This window comes from Calypte anna, chromosome 2 (assembly GCF_003957555.1).
Source record: "Calypte anna isolate BGI_N300 chromosome 2, bCalAnn1_v1.p, whole genome shotgun sequence".
Taxonomy (NCBI): Eukaryota; Metazoa; Chordata; class Aves; order Apodiformes; family Trochilidae; genus Calypte; species Calypte anna.
This window is the reverse complement of record NC_044245.1, coordinates 135,004,736-135,024,626: the sequence shown is the minus strand read 5'-3', so window position 1 is coordinate 135,024,626 and position 19,891 is coordinate 135,004,736. Positions and strand designations below refer to the sequence as shown.

The window sequence follows — 19,891 nt, the reverse complement described above, 5'->3', positions numbered from 1 at the left end:
CAAATTCTGTTGCTTTTGGTGTCAATGGCACTGACTTCAGTGAAAGCATAATTTTAGAATGAATTTGCTCATTACTGTATATCAGATGTTTAGAGAGGTATAATAATAATATGAGTGCTGAAGCGGGACAGTATTATTGGTCTTTTTTTTCAGTAACTCGGTTATTTGACTTGCAAACAGTAAAGATTGAAATAAAGAATATATAGGAATATATTGAATATAGGAATATAGAGAATTAATAGACTTTTTTGACAACCTTATTTCTATACTTTTAGTGCTTTTCTTACTTGCATTCTTCCATATTCTCTCTGTTTCATCCAAAATGTGGAACAGAAAAACTTAAGAAATTACAAGCTGGTTAGCAGATCTGTTTTCACTGATAATATTTACCACATTGAGCTAATGAAGAATTTCTAGTTTATGTTTTTCAAATAAATCAAGGCAAATTATGCCCTGGATGTGAGGCTGTCATGGTTTAGCACTGGCCCGGCAATTAAACTGAGTAACAGATGCTCTCTATTAATCCCCCTCTCCTCCCTGATAAGGAAAGGAGAGAGAATAAGGGAGAGAGACTTGTAGGTTGGAAACTGCACTACACAGCTTTAATAAAACATTAATGATAAAAAGGAAAAATTACTAAATCTATACAAATATACAGGAAAATTGATATTCCTCCCTCCTCTCCCCCATTAACCCTCACATCACCACCAAGGCTGCACGGCAGCCCTGGGAAAGTCCAGGCTGGACTCCTGGAGTCAGCAGCAGTCGGGAGCTGGAGGCAGGAACACACAGATTCAGGCTGGCAGGGAGCAGGAGCACAGGCAGACAAATGGATGAAATCCTTCCAGGGTGCTGAAGGAAACAGGGACAGGTGAAGAAGGGGAAGCAGGAGGGGGTTTGACCCTTGTGATCCTCAAATTTATACTGAGTATGATATATATGGGATGGAATACTCTGTTTGGTCAATTCTGGCATCTATCTTGTCCGTTCCTCCCGAAAGGAGGGCTGCAGGTGTGACCTTTTTACTCTTCTCCTTATGGAGGGCAAAATGTTCCTCAGAACTGAGCAGTGGCCTTGGCTCTGCACACCAGTCTCTAGCTGTAACTAGAAACATCGAGCGTTATCAGTCCCAGAAGCAGACACTGACTGAGAAACTTGCTGTTAATTTCAGCAAGTACAGCCACTTACAAGAGACTTAGCTGAAAGCAAAAGTACAAGACAGAAAATTACCTTTCTCCTGGCCCAAACCAGGACAGAGGCTCAGCCAAGACTATTGCTTCTTGGCAAAAAGTACCAATAATGCTATAAGCAAAATTCATTTTCTCAAGAAAGCAAACATTTATGATATTTCACATGACAGTGGACTGAGGGAAGAGACTGATACTATTCTTATAGCAATAGAGAACAATATTCTCTGTATGTATGATAGTCTTAGTGCCTACTCAGTATCTCAGTGTAAAGTAAACCTGAACTGAGCATCACCAGGACTATGTCGTATTCTGACTCATTTACTACTCTCTGATATATCTGCCACATCTGCAGCGTGGGCACACACAATGACAAGCAAATGTCAGGATCCTTCTGCTGACCTATTTCAAATACCATGACTTTCATGCTTACCCATTACCTCATTTGCAAATTGTATATGTAGACTCGAACCATAGGTATTGCTCTGTGTAATTCATGCTGTAATCCATCTGTTCCTGTTTCAGGTACACAATCCGACAAATGTTGCAGCTACATCATACTGAAAGGAACCCATGTTAATGCTAATTGCAGAAACTCATGCCCAAAGCAACAGGGCTTAAATTGCTAGGATTAGAAGATGTGTTCTTTTCATGGTATATTTACCATACATTTTGTGTGAATTAAATAGAAGTCTTAAACGTGGTTTGTAGCTCTACTAATAAATAACTTGTGTTTACTGTGACAAGTAACAAGACAATCTTCTAAAATAATGAGAGCTGCCTTTCTCTTATTTCATGTAGTTCATAAGATATTAACATTTTGAGAGCATACCAAAAAAAACAAGCTTTTTTTTCTGTTTAGCAAATGAAACACTGAGTTCTACTCACAGAGTCCCATTGTAACAAAGGAAATAGATTTGTTATGTAGAAATCTTAACATTAAACTTATTTAGAAATGTTTTATTACCCATAGTGGTTAGAAGAAATACTCTAAACAAATGCTGTGATATTGACAGCAGGTTAAACTACTGAACTGCAGAGTGTGTATGAGAAGCAAGTAATAGATATGGGAAAACATAAACTCCTGACTGTTGTGTTGTATATGGCTGTATAGGACTGTTTCATATAAATGTACTGGAACAGCTGAAAAAGAAAAAAACATATTCTTGCCTGACAGTTTTGAATAATGCCAAATACTAACTTGTTAACCTTAGAAAAATACATCATTGTGGTAAATAACCTTGATCTTTATCTGCCATTTTTTCAGTTATTATACCTATTATTTGTAGAATAGACATGTTTGTGTGAAAAAGAAAATGTTTGCTCATAACTTCATATATATGATATTAGAAATAATTGACCTATAAATAAGTGGTACATCATGTTCAGTCAAGGAATCCTGACTTTCTTATTTCAGTAGTTCTATACGCTATTTTGAATTATGAATCTATTGGCATGAGTAAGAGTTTCTGAGCATGCTATGCTTTTATCAGACTATAAAGCATCATATGAATAAATAGTTTTGTGTGCTGTAAATAATAGCATACTGTGTGTTGAATGCATTATTTTATTAAGATGGTTGACAAATGGTAAAGAAAAATAATTGATCTGGAAAACTACAGAGAGACATCAATTCTCTTTTGATATATGAGAAAGTTGCCCATTCTCAGTACTTCACAGGATATACAACTTAAATCCAATTAGAAATGTAATAAAATTTACCCTAAGAGCACATAGTACCATACAACAAATCACAAAAACCTGTGTTTTTTTCTCATATTCTGTTATTCAAAACTGATTATTTTTACTTTCTAGCACCCTGTGGAAGCCGCTCAACAGGCTCTGAAGGCACTGTGCTGTCACCAAACTACCCCAAGAACTACAGTGTTGGTCACAACTGTCTTTATTCTATCACTGTTCCTAAAGAATTTGGTAAGTGAATCTGGTTTCATTCGTATATTTTTGTTAGTTAGATACTTTCAACAATTATAGATTATTTAGTATGATTGCTTTTGCATTAAACGTATTTATGGCAAAAAAGCTGTTTTAAACTGAAAAATCTGTTTAGACTTTTATCATTTTTATAGTGTGTTGCTTTCTCAAAATGCTTATATTTACCTTTAGCTTTTGAAATTACTGATGTCTCACTGTGACAACCACCATGAAAACTGGAATGTTGCTGTGATGCTAGACAAATATATTAGTGGTATCAGTTACCTTTCCTTTTCACTCAAGAACATGAGCATGAATAGATGAGTAGATTAATTTTTTGAGGATGTCTCCTGTTCCACACACAGAAAGGGCTTTTGCAGTGCCGTTTATCTCTCTGGATTTATTAATGATTTTTCCTCACTTTATAATTAAACAATGGCCATGATGGTTTGTTGTTCACTCTGACTCTTTGGTATGCAGTATGCCACATACCGAATATCATTTATTCTTTAAATAGCAATGCTTCAGATTATACTTGGATAAGTAGGACTTTGTTCTGGCCCACTGTTTACATTTGAGTTGTCAAATAACAGGTGCTTTGTGTTGTGTATTTATTAATCTTCATTAATGTTGATTCTGCAAATATTTTACCCAAATTAAAGTCAATGCTTGAAATGCTGTGTATCCATCTGCCATACCCATGATGACTGAACGCCTTTAATACTCAATTAATTTGTTCTAATATATAGCATAGAAATGCACAGCCTACTACAAAATAGCTATTTTTTAAAGTTTTGTCTCCTAAGTTATGGTAATCTCTACTTAATCTTCTAAACATTCAGAAAAAAAAAAAAAAAAAGAAATCACATTTGCACCATTCTTAATTTCATTCTAGCTGTTTTGAGCATATGCTTTTAACCTAGCTACTTCATTCTAGATAAACTGGAAAGGTTGTGTCCTCTCATTTCCATCAGTTCTAATACTTCTTATTTTATGACATAGATGTCAACATGTAAAGAGTTAAAACTATTACAATAAAGAATTTAAAATATTAATGTACTGTACTACATATCTTTGATATTATGGATAGAAGGGTAATTTTGTGGTTTCTGGAAATAAAGGCAGAATGTTAAATATAAAATTCAAATATTTGCTGAATGGAACCTCTTCAGGAACAATTTTGGTATCCAGTACAGCATATGAGGTCTTACAACAGAGAACAAGTTTTTTTTTAAAAGCTAAACCTAAGTCAATATAGAAAAAAATACAAACAGCGTAATAGCATATTCATTGCGTAGAAAGGAACTCATTGGACTGAATTAGTTTTTGATGGAGTGAAAAGAAAAGCTATTTCATGTGCAGCATTTCAAGTTCTCAAGCCCAAAATTCTGTGGAAAAGTCATTTTATTATGGCCTTTTTTTTCACTATTCCATTATTCTGTCATGCAGAATCACAGTTGCAATATTTCATACCATGACAGGTTTAAGCTAGAAGATAAATGATTCACAAAAGCACACAGTATGCCATAAGCAAAATCTTTTGTAAACATGGAAGACTCATCTTCTTTGACACTCTGATATTTTGAAATGCTGTAGTGATCATTAACTGTTCAACACTGAAATGCAGCACTGGCTACAGTTAAAATGTAGAAGGCTAAGATTTTATTTTGTTACTCTGATGCACATGACTTAATTTGTGTGCTCTGCTCTGCATAATCCTATCCAATTATTTAAGTTGATATTTTTTAACAGTAAAGTAACAGTTTAACAGTAAAGTAAATCTTACATCAACTTGCCTCAACAAATAGCTTTCCTTTTTGTTAGAGCAAAAATATAGATTGAACATACACAGTAAGGTATATAGGAGTGGTTTCTGAGCTATGCTATCAGAGAATTAAGTATCAATTCTCAGAGGTTATCTAAAATATGAAATTTAAATAACAGCTCTTTTTTCATCCAAAGATGCTAAAATACTTGTATATAATTGAGATAATTACTGTTTTCCATGAACTGTACGCTTGCTTTATATTTACGGAAAGATACACTATTAAAAATTACACATAGCTTATTGATAAATATGACATTTTGGAACAGGATTTCTTAGAATTTTGCCAATGAAGGTAGAGACAGTTTGCTTACTATATGCAGGGAAGTTAAAAAACATTATTCTCTTCAATTCCTGAATAATTTGTATTGTATTCATGAGCTCCTTTCTGTCATAAAACATTACCATTTTAAGCTTTTCCTGTCTTTTCTTGAGGTTCTGTGTTACGAGGTAGCCCTGAGTCATTGTGAATAAGCAATGGAAAGAACAACTAGAGCCAAGCAGCAGGGGTTTGGGATTAATTATTATCGTTATTACTATAATTATTTATTAGTGAAGTTCCAATGAAGACATGCACAGGACAATGTTGTCAACATGTGTTTTCTTTTATCTCATGGCACCTAGGCATGGTAAGGCAGCTTAAAAGCCATGTCACACTGGAGTTATTTCGATACTATTTGAGTTGATTTCAAAGTAAGTTTACATTTGGAAAGAGAGAATGATAGACAAAGACAGATCGTAAGTATCAGAATGTCCCAAATGACAACTTCATATCAGAGGGAACAAGAACCAAATGTTATTTATGATAACACTGAAGTGTGTTAAACATTTGTTGTTAATAACTTGAATCCATCATGACTGCTGCATACATCTTACATCCCTTTAGGAAATGTGGCAGGCATGAATGGATTGATGTTTTTAAAGTGTGGAGAATTTAACTCTCTGTGTTAAATTAAAATGTATGGAAACATCTGGCTGAATATTTTCATACTTCAGTATTTTTATCTATGAACTAAGCAATTATTATATTATGCAGTACTTTTCTGAATGGGAGGTAGAGATGCTAGAGGGTTATCTGAAACATCAAAATGCTACTATAGGCAGAAATCTTATTCTGTTTCCTACCTTCTCTTAATATCCTCTCTTCAAAGTCCGTGGGACAGCATTATCCAAGCATTTCTTCTCAGCAAATGGCAACAGTAGTTATTCCAAATGCTTGTATGCTCAAGTTTGTGAAGGCTCAAGACACTAATTTAAGAAGAAAGGTACAATGATCCATTGTATACCATGTATTTTATAAATAATAAGTAAGACCACCGTTTGTTCTCAAACAGAGAATGCCTTCAAAACCACAGCTACCACAAAAAAGACCATTATTTATTTTTAGATTTTTAATTTATTTTTTTTTAATTTTTTTCCCACATATTTTTAAGGAACACTCTTCTAATTTTTACATACATTTTTAGGAGGATTTGACATGGAGACAGAAAAAATGACTGTATCACAGGACACTTCATATAAAAACTAAAAATACTTTAAAAAGATTAATCCTTTTTAAATCCAGAAATTTAAAGAAATCCAGTTTAGTTGAGCACAACAATTAGTTAGATTAGGAGTATGGTACTTTAGTTTTCTGACTTATTTTGTCAGTTCTTGGAAGTATAGAGTGAATATCATGCAGTACTAAGTATGTGCAAATATTTATTATTAACAATAGAAGTATTTACTTTATGAGTAAAACCAGTAGATGACAGAAAGTTCATGTCCCTTCACCTTTTCTCTTGACATTCTTTCAACCCTGTTGCCCTGTTGTAATTTTTTCTTCTTACCAGCCTCCCTTTAAGGCATGAATTTATAAGGATCTTGTACTAGCATCTGAAAACTAGAAGGATGTTTAGTAAATTCTTAAAACTGAGCTTTGAGAACTCAGCATTCAAAAATGTATGGAGGTCTTTTCCTGAAATTTTCTCCAGTCAGGTAACTAAACTTCATTCAGAAGTACATTAACAGCAGTGTCATCTGTGATAGAGTTTAGAAACTAGACAGAACTGAGAATTCAGTGGACTAAGAGTATCTGACATACACACAGACGGAAAAGTTTTTCATCCCAGAGATTGTAAACCTAATTAAATTAAAATTTGATCAGGCATACAAATGTTCCTTAAGTAGCAAACTGTTCTTTCTTCTTGGTTTGTTTTTTATTTTTGTTTTGTTTTCTATATTTAAATGTAATATTACTATGGAAAGGAAACAGTTGCAACATTAGTTTAGAGGCTCAATTTTTGTTCATTTAGCTCGTTGCCAGAATATTATTTTGATTTGAAAATTTCCTGTGGGCTAACCTGTGATAAAGTAAGAAGATTATATAGCTATATAATAAATACAATAAAACTTGGTAGAATCTGCCTTATTGTAATGTATGCAGTTTAGGAAGAAAAGAATGTATAGATGGAAATTTTTCTGGTGAACCAGAAAAATAAGAAAACTTAGAAGTCTATCTTCTGTACAAAATATGTACACAATAACCCTAATGAAAAAAAAAAAAAAAAAATCGTAATCCAAAAGTGTAAGTTCTGGACATTTATAGTCAGATGCAGTGATTTGATTTGGTTTTTAATTTGTAAAATGCTAATGGGGATTCTCTATTTCTTTGAATGTATCTTGCCTCAAAGTTCTGCCCTTAATCATTGCTGATTTATGTGCATGTATGTTTCAGGCTTCCATGCAAAGCAAATGGGTGTGTATAAATGTAATTTAACCCTTTGGTGGGTTACATTTCCTCTTGGTTAGTTCAATAACTAACTGTGGAAGTTAGATATCTAGTCTAAGTCTAAGCCATTCAGATACTTGCTCTAAGCAGATAGAGACATATTTCCATGGCGTGATTCATCCCCTCTAAAACATCTATCTGCAGTTTTTGGTGGGAGATATATTCTCTGTGATTTTAAATAAACATCATAGCTTCATTGTATTATATTTGTTCTGGCAGCTGCCAGGGGTTAAATGAATTCACAAACACTGCTGCTAATGTAATCTACATCTATCCAGTAGTAACATTGCACACACATAGTTTCATGATTTTATCTTGTGAGTGCATGGCAAGGCTGGCAATTGTACATAGGTCTCAGCATCTATTTATGGTCTTGAGTTTGGATGATTCAAATTCAAGCTCAACTTGGTGATTTCTCATCCTTAAATCTAAATCCAGCATTGGAGGTGAACAAAATCTGTCTTCTTATTAAGCTTTAGACAACAATATTCGTGGTTGTTTGAATGTTGGTAGATACTCAGTACTCAAGAAGAATTTCAGGTGGTGGACTTCATTATGTCGGGTATTCTATAAGAACAGGAAACTGTGACCTGTACCTGTCTACACAATTTATACATAATTGATTTATGTTGTCATCTGAAAAAATAAAAGACAGGACTTAGATATATTTGGGAAAAATTACTGTTGTGGTTTGTTGGGGTTTTTTTTAAGCAAGTATGAAGTATTTTCTTTCCAAGAGTATATCATAAGTACATCTTAAAGTGCGACTTAAAACAAATATTTTCAAATTTCAGTATGAAATTAATTATAATTGCTTAATAATTATAATTAATTGTAGGTCAAATATGCAAGCTAGAAAATTATTTTCCCTTTGATGTACAAATTTATTTCCTTGAATATTTTGCAAGTTTTACCAAGGTCATGCAAAAGATTTTTTTTTTCATTACATTTCAAACACAGAAAATTAATGCTAACTACTTAATTAGTGTATAAATAGGCTACTAATTATATATTGTATATTGAAGATACCTGGTAGGTAGTGAAAATGTCTTTTATCATACTGTTAATTAAGCAGGAATTACTACCTGCTCTCTATAAAGTAGCCTGAGATTGCAGGTTTAAGATTTTGCAAGAACAGCGGTAGCATTCTGAGTTGCTTTTCTAATCCAAGGTCAAGTTTCTGTCATTCAGATTATAACTATATAATTTAAAGAAGTGCAAGAAGGTCATTTCACAGCACTTTCCACTTATCTGTCAATGTCCTAGGTAAATGAGAGGAAGGACTGGCAGGTTTTGTATATGCAAACTCACAGCTGGGGACTATTGTAGTCATTGGTTCAGTGCTTAATATGCTTGCCAAGTGAGCAGATGCCAATAAAAAGTCATCATAGGATGACTTTTAAAGGCGATCAAACCATTCAATCTATTTTCAATTAAATTTTGAAGATATTTACTTTTTTTAGTTGCTTAACATGATTTGAAGTAATATTTTTCAATGCTACTTTTAGATTTTTTCAATATAAATGATTAGTTTTGGCTCAAATACTAATGATGTCTTTTAATATAGTAATGGTCAATTTAGTACAGACCACTAAATAGTATAAGTGATTGAGTTTGACTGTAAAGATACAGCAACAGTTATAGCTGTCTTTTTAATAGCTTAATAAAGTGGAATGATGATAAACTCACATCTGTGTTCTGCGAAGAAATTCATGGCTTCACAATAAGTAAAATAATTTAACTATAATACCAATGAATTGATGAGAGTTCTAAATATATTTTTTCTCTTTTTCTGAGCAGTGTGGCTCCAGCTGCTTCAAATATTTAATTAGCAAAGCTTGTTCACAGAAAAGGGTGTTATTAAAATAACTTATATTAATCTGGATTCCTGATTCCAAATGATAGAGGACAAACTATATTACACTTGTCACATCCTTCCCAATACGCTACTATCATGAAAAGGAGATTGAGTGGTGGCAATTTTTTTAGAAAATTCTACTTTTTTCTTAGGTTCACTTCTCAGAACAGTACTGGAGTACTTAAACAGCAAATATCAAAAGATTGCATTATCATTTACTACCTCCTTTTAACATAAAATTATATTCATACTGAAGGTGTCATTTTTACTTCTAATGTCTATGAGTGAAAACCTGCTTCCTCAGGAGCATCCTGCCAAAAACATCTGCACCAGACAGGAGCCTTCCTCATTCCTCATCTTGGAACTAGGTCACTGTCCACCTCAGAATTCACTTAGCTACATGTGAAGCCAGGCAGAGAGCAGTCTCTCCCTGGAGAGCCTTGACTCTTCAAGGATTAGATAGGCAGTGGAAATGTATGGTTCTGATTTTCATTCCTAGGAATTACAGATAAAAAATAATCAAGGGAAAGTGGTTACATCAGTCTCCTGTGATGGAAAAAAAAAGCTCATATATTGAGATTATTCTAGAAATATTAGTTTTGTATATATTCATATAGGTCTTTAACTAATGGGCTATACAAAATTATGGAAAATGAAAATATCAGCCCCTCAAACCAGTGTAGACTTAATCTAAGCAAATGTTATTCTCCTACTAGGACTGATGGATTTGGCCATATAAATCAGGTGTTATGTTCTGGAAATAAGCTTTCCTGGCTTCGTAAAAGCAACTAAGAGTCATCATTATTTAGATGTTCATAATTATAAATCACGTTAAATTTTTAAATTTAAATATATTTCCAGTAATCAGTAGATAAAGGTCTTCTTTTTTCCTGCATTTTCACACCATTGTAGTTGCAAAAATCAATAGGGAAGTCTCCCAGCAAAACAACTGAGGAATCTGCAAATGCCTACTCCCTTTTACATGTTTCACTGTTTGACAGTAGGAAACAGAAACCTGGCCAGGGAATCCAGGAGTCATTGTGACCATTGCCAAGTTTCCATCTTGAGGTATTCTGCTGTGTATCAGGGAAAGGAGTTTGTTAGTATCAGGCTATGATCAAGGAACTGCAAAAAATCATTTTACCGAAGTTTTTACTTGTAAAACTTTTCAGTCTTAGGCCTTGCTCATGTAGTTCAAATGCCTGCTTTTCACCCTTTTTTGTCCATTATATTTTCAGAGAGAAACCATTCCTCTCTCAGGTAAGCTTATCTGCATTGACTCAGATGCTTGTGTTCACCACTGTGTATACAGATAAAATCTTCAAAGATCCAGGATTTCTCTCAGTGATTTCCCTGTAATTACCTTTGTTTAGAAAGCAAATTGAAAAGTATTTACAATCCTCACTACAATTTGCTTTGTGTTTCTTCCAATTGCAGTCCTGACTGCAGGAACAGGAGATTATTTCATATGCTTAAAACAGAATCCCTGAGCAATCTATTTTACTGAAGAAAGGTTGGGGAGTTTTGGCTGTTTGCTGTTTGTATGCAATTATTTATTTATAGTCATTTAAAAGAAATATTGTAGTTAAACTTGGTATAGAGATGAATTGCATCCACTCTGTTAACATCAATAAATTTCAGGAAAATATGATTAAATCTTCCAAGGGAAAAAACAAACTTGGAAGTCAGACTTCTGCACACATTTTGTGTCAAATTAAAGACTCTTTCTGTAAGAGTTTAGAATTTTAAATGCACTTTGCATTTCTTGTAAGATGTGCTCTAGACCCTTCACCAGTTTTGTTGCTCTTCTTTGGACATGCTTCAGAACCTCAGTATCCTTCTTGTACTGAGGTACCCAGAACTGAACATACTACTTTGGTGTCGCCCCACCAGTGCTGAGTACAGAGAGCAATCACTTCCCTAATCCTTCAGGCCATACTATTTCTGATACAAGCCAGGATGCTGTTGGCCTACTTTGCCACCTATGCACACTGCTGGCTCATATCCAACATTGCCTGGGCTTGTTGTGACCCAAGTGCAGAACTCAGCACTTGACCTTGTTGAACAACTGACAGACAATTGACCCTGGTTGATTGATTTGGCCTTGTCCAGATCCCTCTGTAGAGCCTTCCTATCTTCAAGGAGATTGACACTCCCTCCCAACTCGGTGCCACCTGCATACTTACTGAGGGTGCCCCTCATCCAGATCATTGATAAAAATACTAAAGAGAACTGGCCCCAGTATTGAGCCCTGGGGAACACTGCCTGTGACCAACTGCTGCACAGATTTACTTCTATTCACCACAACTCTTTGGTCTCAGCCATCCAGTCCGTGTTTTTTACCTGGCAAAGAATAAGCCCATCCAAGCCATGAGCAAGCAGCCTGTTTCTCCAGGATAATGTTATGCAAACAGTGCCACAGGCTTTCCTAAAGTCCAGGCAGACAACATCCTCAGCTTTTCTGTCATTCATTGAGTGGGTTATTGAAGGAGATCAGGTTTGTTAAAGCAGTTAGTTTCCTTTCATAAACCTGTGCTGTCTAGGCCTGATCACCTTTTTTTTCCTGCATGTTCTGTATGATGGATGCTAAAGAAAATCTGCTCCATAACCTTCTCCACCAAGATCAGACTGACAGGCCTATAGTATCCCAGCCCCTCATCCCAGCCCTTCTTGTACATGGTTGTCACATTTGTCCATTTCCAGTCTGCTGTGACCTTCCTGATTAGCCAAGACTGCTGATAGACTATTACAGGTTCCTCTTGGGTGATTTTATTGATCATCCTGTTGAAATCAGATCAGTCAGGATTGGTCTGTTAGTGTGGAAGAGGAACACAAGTGTCTTGTAGTACTGTAATAAAGCTTTTCTTTTTTTCTCTTTCCTTTTTTTTTTTAGTTTTGTTTTGGGGGAATTTTCTTTCCTTTCACTTGACAAACTTCTGTTTCAAAGATAGTGTCATAGTTATGAAGTTTACAGATATGAAACATTTTGGGTCTGGGCTTATTTATTAAGTGCAAATATTCTTAGTGTTTCAATAGAATCACAATCTATACTTGAGCACGTGCAATATTTCACTTTTCATGTAATTTTAGTGGGTATGCTTCCTTTTTTCCTTAAGATCTGTCACTATACCATGGATGTCCTGTATGTATACATCACTAAGTTTATTAGATAGTTTGGGTGATTGCATTTGGACATTTGGAAGCTTAAAATATTTCTTTTCAGTTTTTGGTTTTATGTTGGGTTTTTCTTGGAGAGGTGTGACTAACTGAAATAATTAATTTAATTGCAACCCAACATTCTATCACAATATCAATGAGATTTTCAATCTGATTTCTCTAATGTTTTCATTTAGCGTCATACTGTCCAAAACCAGGTCTGAGAACTCTTAGCTTATGCAAAGATACAGCATCTTTATGTTGGATTCAAGAAGAATAAGTTGTCTTTCATCTCATTGGTGAAGGAGATAGCTAAATTTTAACATTTAATTATTTTGATGGCTGTTTAAAAGGTCAGATTCTGAACTGAAATAGGATGTGCACTTGAAAATACAGACCAAAGGAGTGGTGTGATGGTAATACTGAACCTCAAAAATGAAAGTGACCTAATTCTGTTTATGGGTTAAACTTTTAGTATTGTTAATTTGAATAATAAGTATGTGTATGGAAATGTTTGGTAAAATTCTCAGATAAGATACAAAGTATTCTAATATGGTGACTCTAGATAAAGACAATTACCATTAGTAACTGAGAATTAAAGCAGTTTCAGTCATACCACTTTGATGAATAAAGAGCGAATAACATGAATAAAGAGAATCACAATATCTTAATGTTTACAGCTTTCAATTATTATTACAATTAATTAACATCTATTAATTAAAATTACAATAGTATGGTAATTTCAGTGAGAAAATAAAAGCCTCAGTAATAATGTTCTTATATTTGTGATGCATTCTTTATCACTTTTGTGCTTATTACAAGCTTACAGTTACCAAGGATTGGTTTTCCCACAAACACAAAATTTCTCTTTTAGGTTTTGATACATTTCAGTTGGAAACTTTCCCTACATAGTTTAGGTCTACTTTAGGAAACATATTGATGAAATCCTGTTTCTTCTGTCTGCAGCTATCAAATGGTGGACATATTTTCATTATTTTCTTTCAAAGTCTTTCTGCATATGCCTTTTGATAATTAATATGAAGGAATTTTTCAGTGTTTCTTGATTTCTTATTTTCCACTGGGAGTTGTTTTGGTTTGCCTACTAATTGCAAGAAAAAATATTCAAGTATTAATTTCATCTACACCATTCAGTAAGCCAAAGTGATAATTTGTCTCAGATGAACGAACTGATGAATCATCTGACCTAAACAATAACATTTACCACTAGGATAATACTAAATAATTATACGGCTCAGAAAGCGATTGTACTTTTAATTAGTAGCTTTAAATTAGATGAGAAGTGATTGAAGAACTGAACAGCTTTTACAGAGTAACTTTTCCATTAAATCTAGAACCCTTATTACTTAGTTAATAAAATAGCTTGACTTATATCTAGCATGCTAATAAGACTTTATTCTTAATTGCAGCTCAAAAAAAATAACATTAGATTGGTTTTGTTGTTGTTATTATTATTGTTATTGTTATCATAGAAAGTTTGGGGTTGGAAGGGAGTTTGAAAATCATTGAGTCCAACCTCCTTACCAGAGCAGGGTCACCTACAGGAGGTCACACAGGTACACATCCAAGTGGGCTTTGAATGTCTCCAGGGAAGGAGACTCCACAACCACCCTGGGCAGCCTGTTCCAGAGCTCTGTCACCCTCACAGTGAAAAAAATTCTTCCTAATACTTATATGGAACTGCTTATGCTCAAGTTTATAACCATTGCCCCTTGTCCTATTATTAGTCACCCCTGAGAAAAGCTTGGCTCCATCCTCCTGGCACTCTCCCTTTACATATTTATAAATATTGACCCAGCTCCCTCAGTCTTTCCTCACAAGGGAGATGTTCCACTCCCTTAATCATCTTGGTCACTCTGTGCTGGCCTCTTTCAAGCAGTTCCCATCCTTCTTGAAGTGAGGGGCCCAGAACTGAACACAGTATTCCAGATGCAGCCTCACCAGGTCAGAGTTAAAATTCTGGAGTCAAAATCGTTTATTCCTTCATTTTGTGTATTGCTTAAGAGATCCATACAAAAGCATTAGAGAGAGGCTTAACCACAAATTTATTAAAGGGAGACCAGCCTTCAGATTTAGGCACCTTGTTGAAATACTACATTGACCTATTTCATGTTCCCTTACTACACTTTTTTTTTTTTTTAAGTTTTCTTACACCAAAAAACCAGCTCTCTCCAGAATTATACTGAAGAGGTTTGTAGAGTTGAGTCAGTTAACTGTTGTTTCTGTCCTTAGAGGCATAATTTTATAAATGGTTTTGTGATTAGAGTCCTAAGAACCATCAATAAAAAAAATGTATTAATCTGCCATTTCCAACAATATTCCTTCTGTGTTATATAGAACACTTAAAATCTACAGGAAAACAAAAAGTTCCAGGCATGTTTTGGTTTTAATTCAGTCCAGAGACTATAATATAAAAATAAGCAGTAAACAAAATTCAGATGCTTTACTAGCATATTCTTTTTTTTAAAACTAGCTGAGACAGTTGAGTACTATGCAAGTGTGATTCAGATTTGTTTTCTAAAAGAAAATAAGGAATTTTATAAGAAAGTGATAAAGCAGGATGGGAAAATTGTGCTTGGGTTAAAAATTATCAGGATCTTCATATTTCCCAGATGCAGACACAGTTCAAAATACTTTTGTTGTAGCAGGGCAAATGCCTCCTATGCTGTGCTTCTTTTAACTTCTTCCACTCATTTTTGTTCATAAAATGATCAAAAGAGATGACCATAGAACATATTAATATCCTGGTCTCAGAATATTGTTATCCTGAATAAGAGCTTCTCCAGAATTAAATAAATGTCAACAGTTGCTAGCTTCACATTCAATTTTTTTCCTTCAACCTGTTCACAGACCCACTGCACAGTGCTATTAAAAAAACCCACCATATTACCTGTAGATTGCTACTGCTGAGCCCAAGAAAGAAGAGTACCACCTAATTGTCTTTCCTTTTTCAGGGTATCCTACCTACTTCCACATGATAATGACAAAAAATTGTTGTTCTTTTATCACCAAATGTAGCAAGACGTGTAGCAAGACAAACCTTTCTTCAGGGATCGTTGCCTCAAGGCCTTCTCGGTGTCATGATATAGACTCGTGAGCTGTGCTCTAAGTCTATTGCCCACAAAGTGGAACTAGCAAGATTGGCCTGCCGCTCAGTGAGCTACCAGCACACTCTTGACTAGCTCAGAAGTGAGCTAGTTGGTGAGTGTGAGCCTCACCTTTTATTGGCCCCCTGGTCTTGCACATGCTCAATAGGGGGCCTGCCCTAATTGGGCACAGGTGGATTTGATACCGGCTCACACCCACTTCTCGGTAATCAGAGGCATCTGATTGCTTTGTTCCACTACAATCAAATATACTAAGAAATTGAAAAATATATTTTCCTACCTAAGAATACTTCTAAAAACCTCTTAAATCAATGTGTTTTTCAGGGTTCCTTCAGTTTTCTAATCACTAGGGATGTAATTGTACTGTTGGGGTTTAGGGTAAGGTGATAACAAAATGGATCACGATTGTATAAATGATCATAAAATATAAATGCTTCAGTTTTTTAAAAACAAATTTGTATGGGACAATGACCTTGAGAAAAAGGATAAATTCAAATTCTTACCTTTTTTTTAGAAAAGCTTTTAATGATTTTCTGTATGTCAATTCTAAAAGAAAATGGTGTAATTTTTATAATATAACATGTTTCAAAACATCAGTATTTTTCTTTTTCTTGGTTCCTGCAGTGGGTCATGTAGAGGAAAAATTTGGAAGGCAAAAGCCCAGATGGATCTCAATCTGGCCACTGCCATAAAGAAAAACAAAACAAGTTTTTACAAATATATCAAAAGAGAGCCAGGGAGAATCTCTATCCCTTACTGGATGTAGGAGGAATCATTGCTACCAAGGATGAGGAAAAGGCTGAAATACTTATTCTCTTCTTTGCCTCCTTCTTCGTCAGTCAGACCAGACAGCCCCAGGGTATTCAGTCCCCTGAGATGGAAGATGAGATCAGAGAGCAGCACACCACCAAACCCCCTGTAATGCAGGAGGAAGCAGTTAAGGATCTGCTACACTACCTGGACACACCTAACAGACTGTGGGGCTGGATGGAATCCACCTGAGAGTGTTGAGGGAGCTTGCAGAGGATCTGAACAAGTTCCTCTCCATCCTCAACCAACAGTCTTAATGAACAGGGGAGGTCCCAGGTGTCTGGAAGCTTGCCAAGGTGATGCCCATCTACAAGAAGGATGATCCAGGGAACTACAGACTTGTCAGCCTGATCTCAGTGCCTGGAAAAATTAAGGAGCGGTTCATATTCAGTGTACTCACATGGCAAGTGCAGGAAAGCCAGGGAATCAGGCCCGTGTAATAAAATGTCTGCTTATGAATAGTTAAAAACAATTGTGTTCATTTAACACACATTTACTTTTTATTTAGTCAGATATAACTTCAGGTCTTCAGTTTATAGTCAAGTTTTTAAAAGATTGCTTTGTAAGAAAACAGGAAGAATCTATTTTGTCAGTACAGTCAAAACATTATGGATGAGGTTCATTTCAGCTTGCTTCAGTCATCCAAAAATTGAATATCTAGTTTAAACTAGTTGTCCAGGTTCCCACTGTAGTTAATGGAGAAAGATAGGGCCCTCAAGAACACAATTCATTCCAGTTAAGGAAAAATTTACATCAATAAGCTCCCAAAACTATATGACTTTTAGGTAGCTTAGGGAAAATGAGATAAATTCAACATTTTAGGTACACAATCAATCTTAAGGGCTTTAAAGGTAGTCTGAAAGGTAAGATACAGTTTTTGTCTGCAGGGTTAAATAAACTGATGTTGCCTGTTTAAATGAAAATAACAGATGATTGATTTTCAATTTAGTCAAATTGAAGCAAGCCACTACAGAGAAATGAATGCAATCTAGTGTGATGTTTCTTTTGGGGTTGTGCATTACATAGCAGTTGCTATATAGTAGTATTAATTGTTACTGCAAATAGTATGCACTATAATAAATAAAGTATCATATTCATAGTGTTTAAATAAAATGTAATGTTTTGATGGTTTTCTCTCTTCTATTGAGCTGTTGCAGATCCAGATCTACTCGCTCTTTTTAATAATAATCTGTTGCTGATAAGCAGTTCTCTACCCTTACTCATATCAGTAAAGGTGCTTCTCCTAGTGGTTTGCACTTAAACCCGTCACTTGTCATCTTGACATCTATTCTGCCAGCAATTCAAAAGGCTGATCATAGAATGGCTAGGGTTGGAAGGGACCTTAAAGATCATCAAGACCCAACCCCTCTCCATGGGCAGGGGCACCCCCATTAGATCAGGTTGTACAAGGCTTCATACAACCTGGTCTTAAACACTTCCAGGTAGGGGGCATCAGCAACCTTCTTAGGCAACATATTCCAGAGGTGCTCCAGCCCTTTGATCATCTTTGTGGCCCTTCTGTGGACCAACAAGTCTGTGTCTTCCCTGTGCTGGGGGCTCCAAAGCTGTATGCAGTATTCCAGGTGGGATCTCACAGGAGCAGAAGTGAGGGGCAGAATCACCTCTGTTGCCCTGGTAGCCATACTTCTGATGCAGCCCAAGGTCCAGTCAGCCTTCTGGGCCATCAGTGCACATTGGCAGCTTACACTGTTTGAATTAATTTTTACTTTTTCCAAGTTCAGGAACACCAGGCAGCTGTTATGTTTTGGCATTTGCTTTGACATGAATAGAGATTTATCCAACAGGATACTGCTAGGAGGAACTCCACTTTGTATTCACAAACAATTAATATTTTTCCTGTTATACCATATGCTAAAAAGTGTCAACCATCACAGAGAAATCTAACAGCACTAAGGATTACTGTTACAGATACAGAGTAGACTGACTGTGTTAAGAGTAACTGGCAGACAACCAAACATTTCAAGTATAAAAGGAGAGATATTAAAAAAAAATGTACTCAGCTATTATTATGTCAAACTGAAGTATTCTACTGAGCAGCACGAGATCTGACCTTCCCATTTGTTTATGTGAGCTGGTCAAAATTTATTTTGATTATTTATCAGAGGGCTGGAGCACCATGGACAGGCTGAGACAACTGGGGTTGTTTAGCCTGGCGAACAGAAGGCTCTGGGCAGACCTTATAGCAGTGTTAGAGTATCTGAAGAGAGGCTACAGGAAAGCTGGGGAGAAACTGTTTCACAGGTGTGTGTAATGATAGGGCAAGGGGGAGAGGTTTGAAGCTGGAAGAGGGTAGATTTGGGTAAGATACTGGGAAGAAATTGTCACACGTTGTTCAGCAAAGTTGTGGATGCCCCTTCCCTGGAAATTTTGAAGGCCAGGTTGGATGGGGCTTTGAGGAACTCTAAATCATTTAGGTGGGGCCTGGTGGGATGCATCCATGAGGTCTGAGGTGGTCAACTACCTTTGAAAGGTCATGCAGCTAAGGAATAACTCTGCATGGTCTTAAGTTGTGCCAGGGGAAGTTTAGGTTAGATATTAGAAAGAATTTCTTTACTGAGAGAGTGATCAGGCATTGAAATGGGCTGCCCAGGGAAGTAGTGGATTCTCCATCCCTGGAGATATTTAAAAAGAGACTGGATGTGGCACTCAGTGCCATAGTCTAGCAACCGCAACGGTGGTTCAAGGGTTGGACTCGATGATCTCTGAGGTCCCTTCCAACCCAGCCAATTCTATGATTCTATGAAAGAGCAAGGGCCAGCTAACGGGAAAACACATTTTCAGAAAAAGTTCTGGGAGTCCTGATGGACATCAGCTTGAACTTGAACCAGCAACATGCCCTTATGTCGAAGAATGCCGCTAACCTCCTGTAACTCATTCAGCAAAGAATTGCCATCAGTTCAAAGGATGTGATCCTTCTCCTCTGTTCAGCAGTGGTGAGATGCATTTCAGGTGTCATATCCAGTACTGGTCTCCCCAGTAGAAGAGAGACATGGGCATACTGGAATCCAGTGCAGGGTGATGGAGATCATTAAAGGACTGGAGCAAAGGATGGACAACAAGAAGCTGAGGAAGCTGGGACCGTTGAGCCTACACAAGAGAAAGCACAGGGGAATCTCATTGAGGTGTATAAATACCCAGGAAGTAAAGGAGATAGAACCAGACTTGTCTGTAGTGGCACTAACTGAATAATACGAAATTTCCTTAAAA

General features: G+C 35.8%; 1 protein-coding gene across 1 annotated transcript in view; it reads left to right on the top strand.

Annotated features, from left to right (window-relative positions):
- Positions 1 to 19,891, top strand: part of CSMD3 (CUB and Sushi multiple domains 3) — a 552,597-nt gene that overhangs the window by 415,403 nt on the left and 117,303 nt on the right. Inside the window, 1 exon segment of the mRNA XM_030444571.1 lies at positions 3,003 to 3,119. Coding sequence (XP_030300431.1) covers positions 3,003 to 3,119 — 117 coding nt within the window.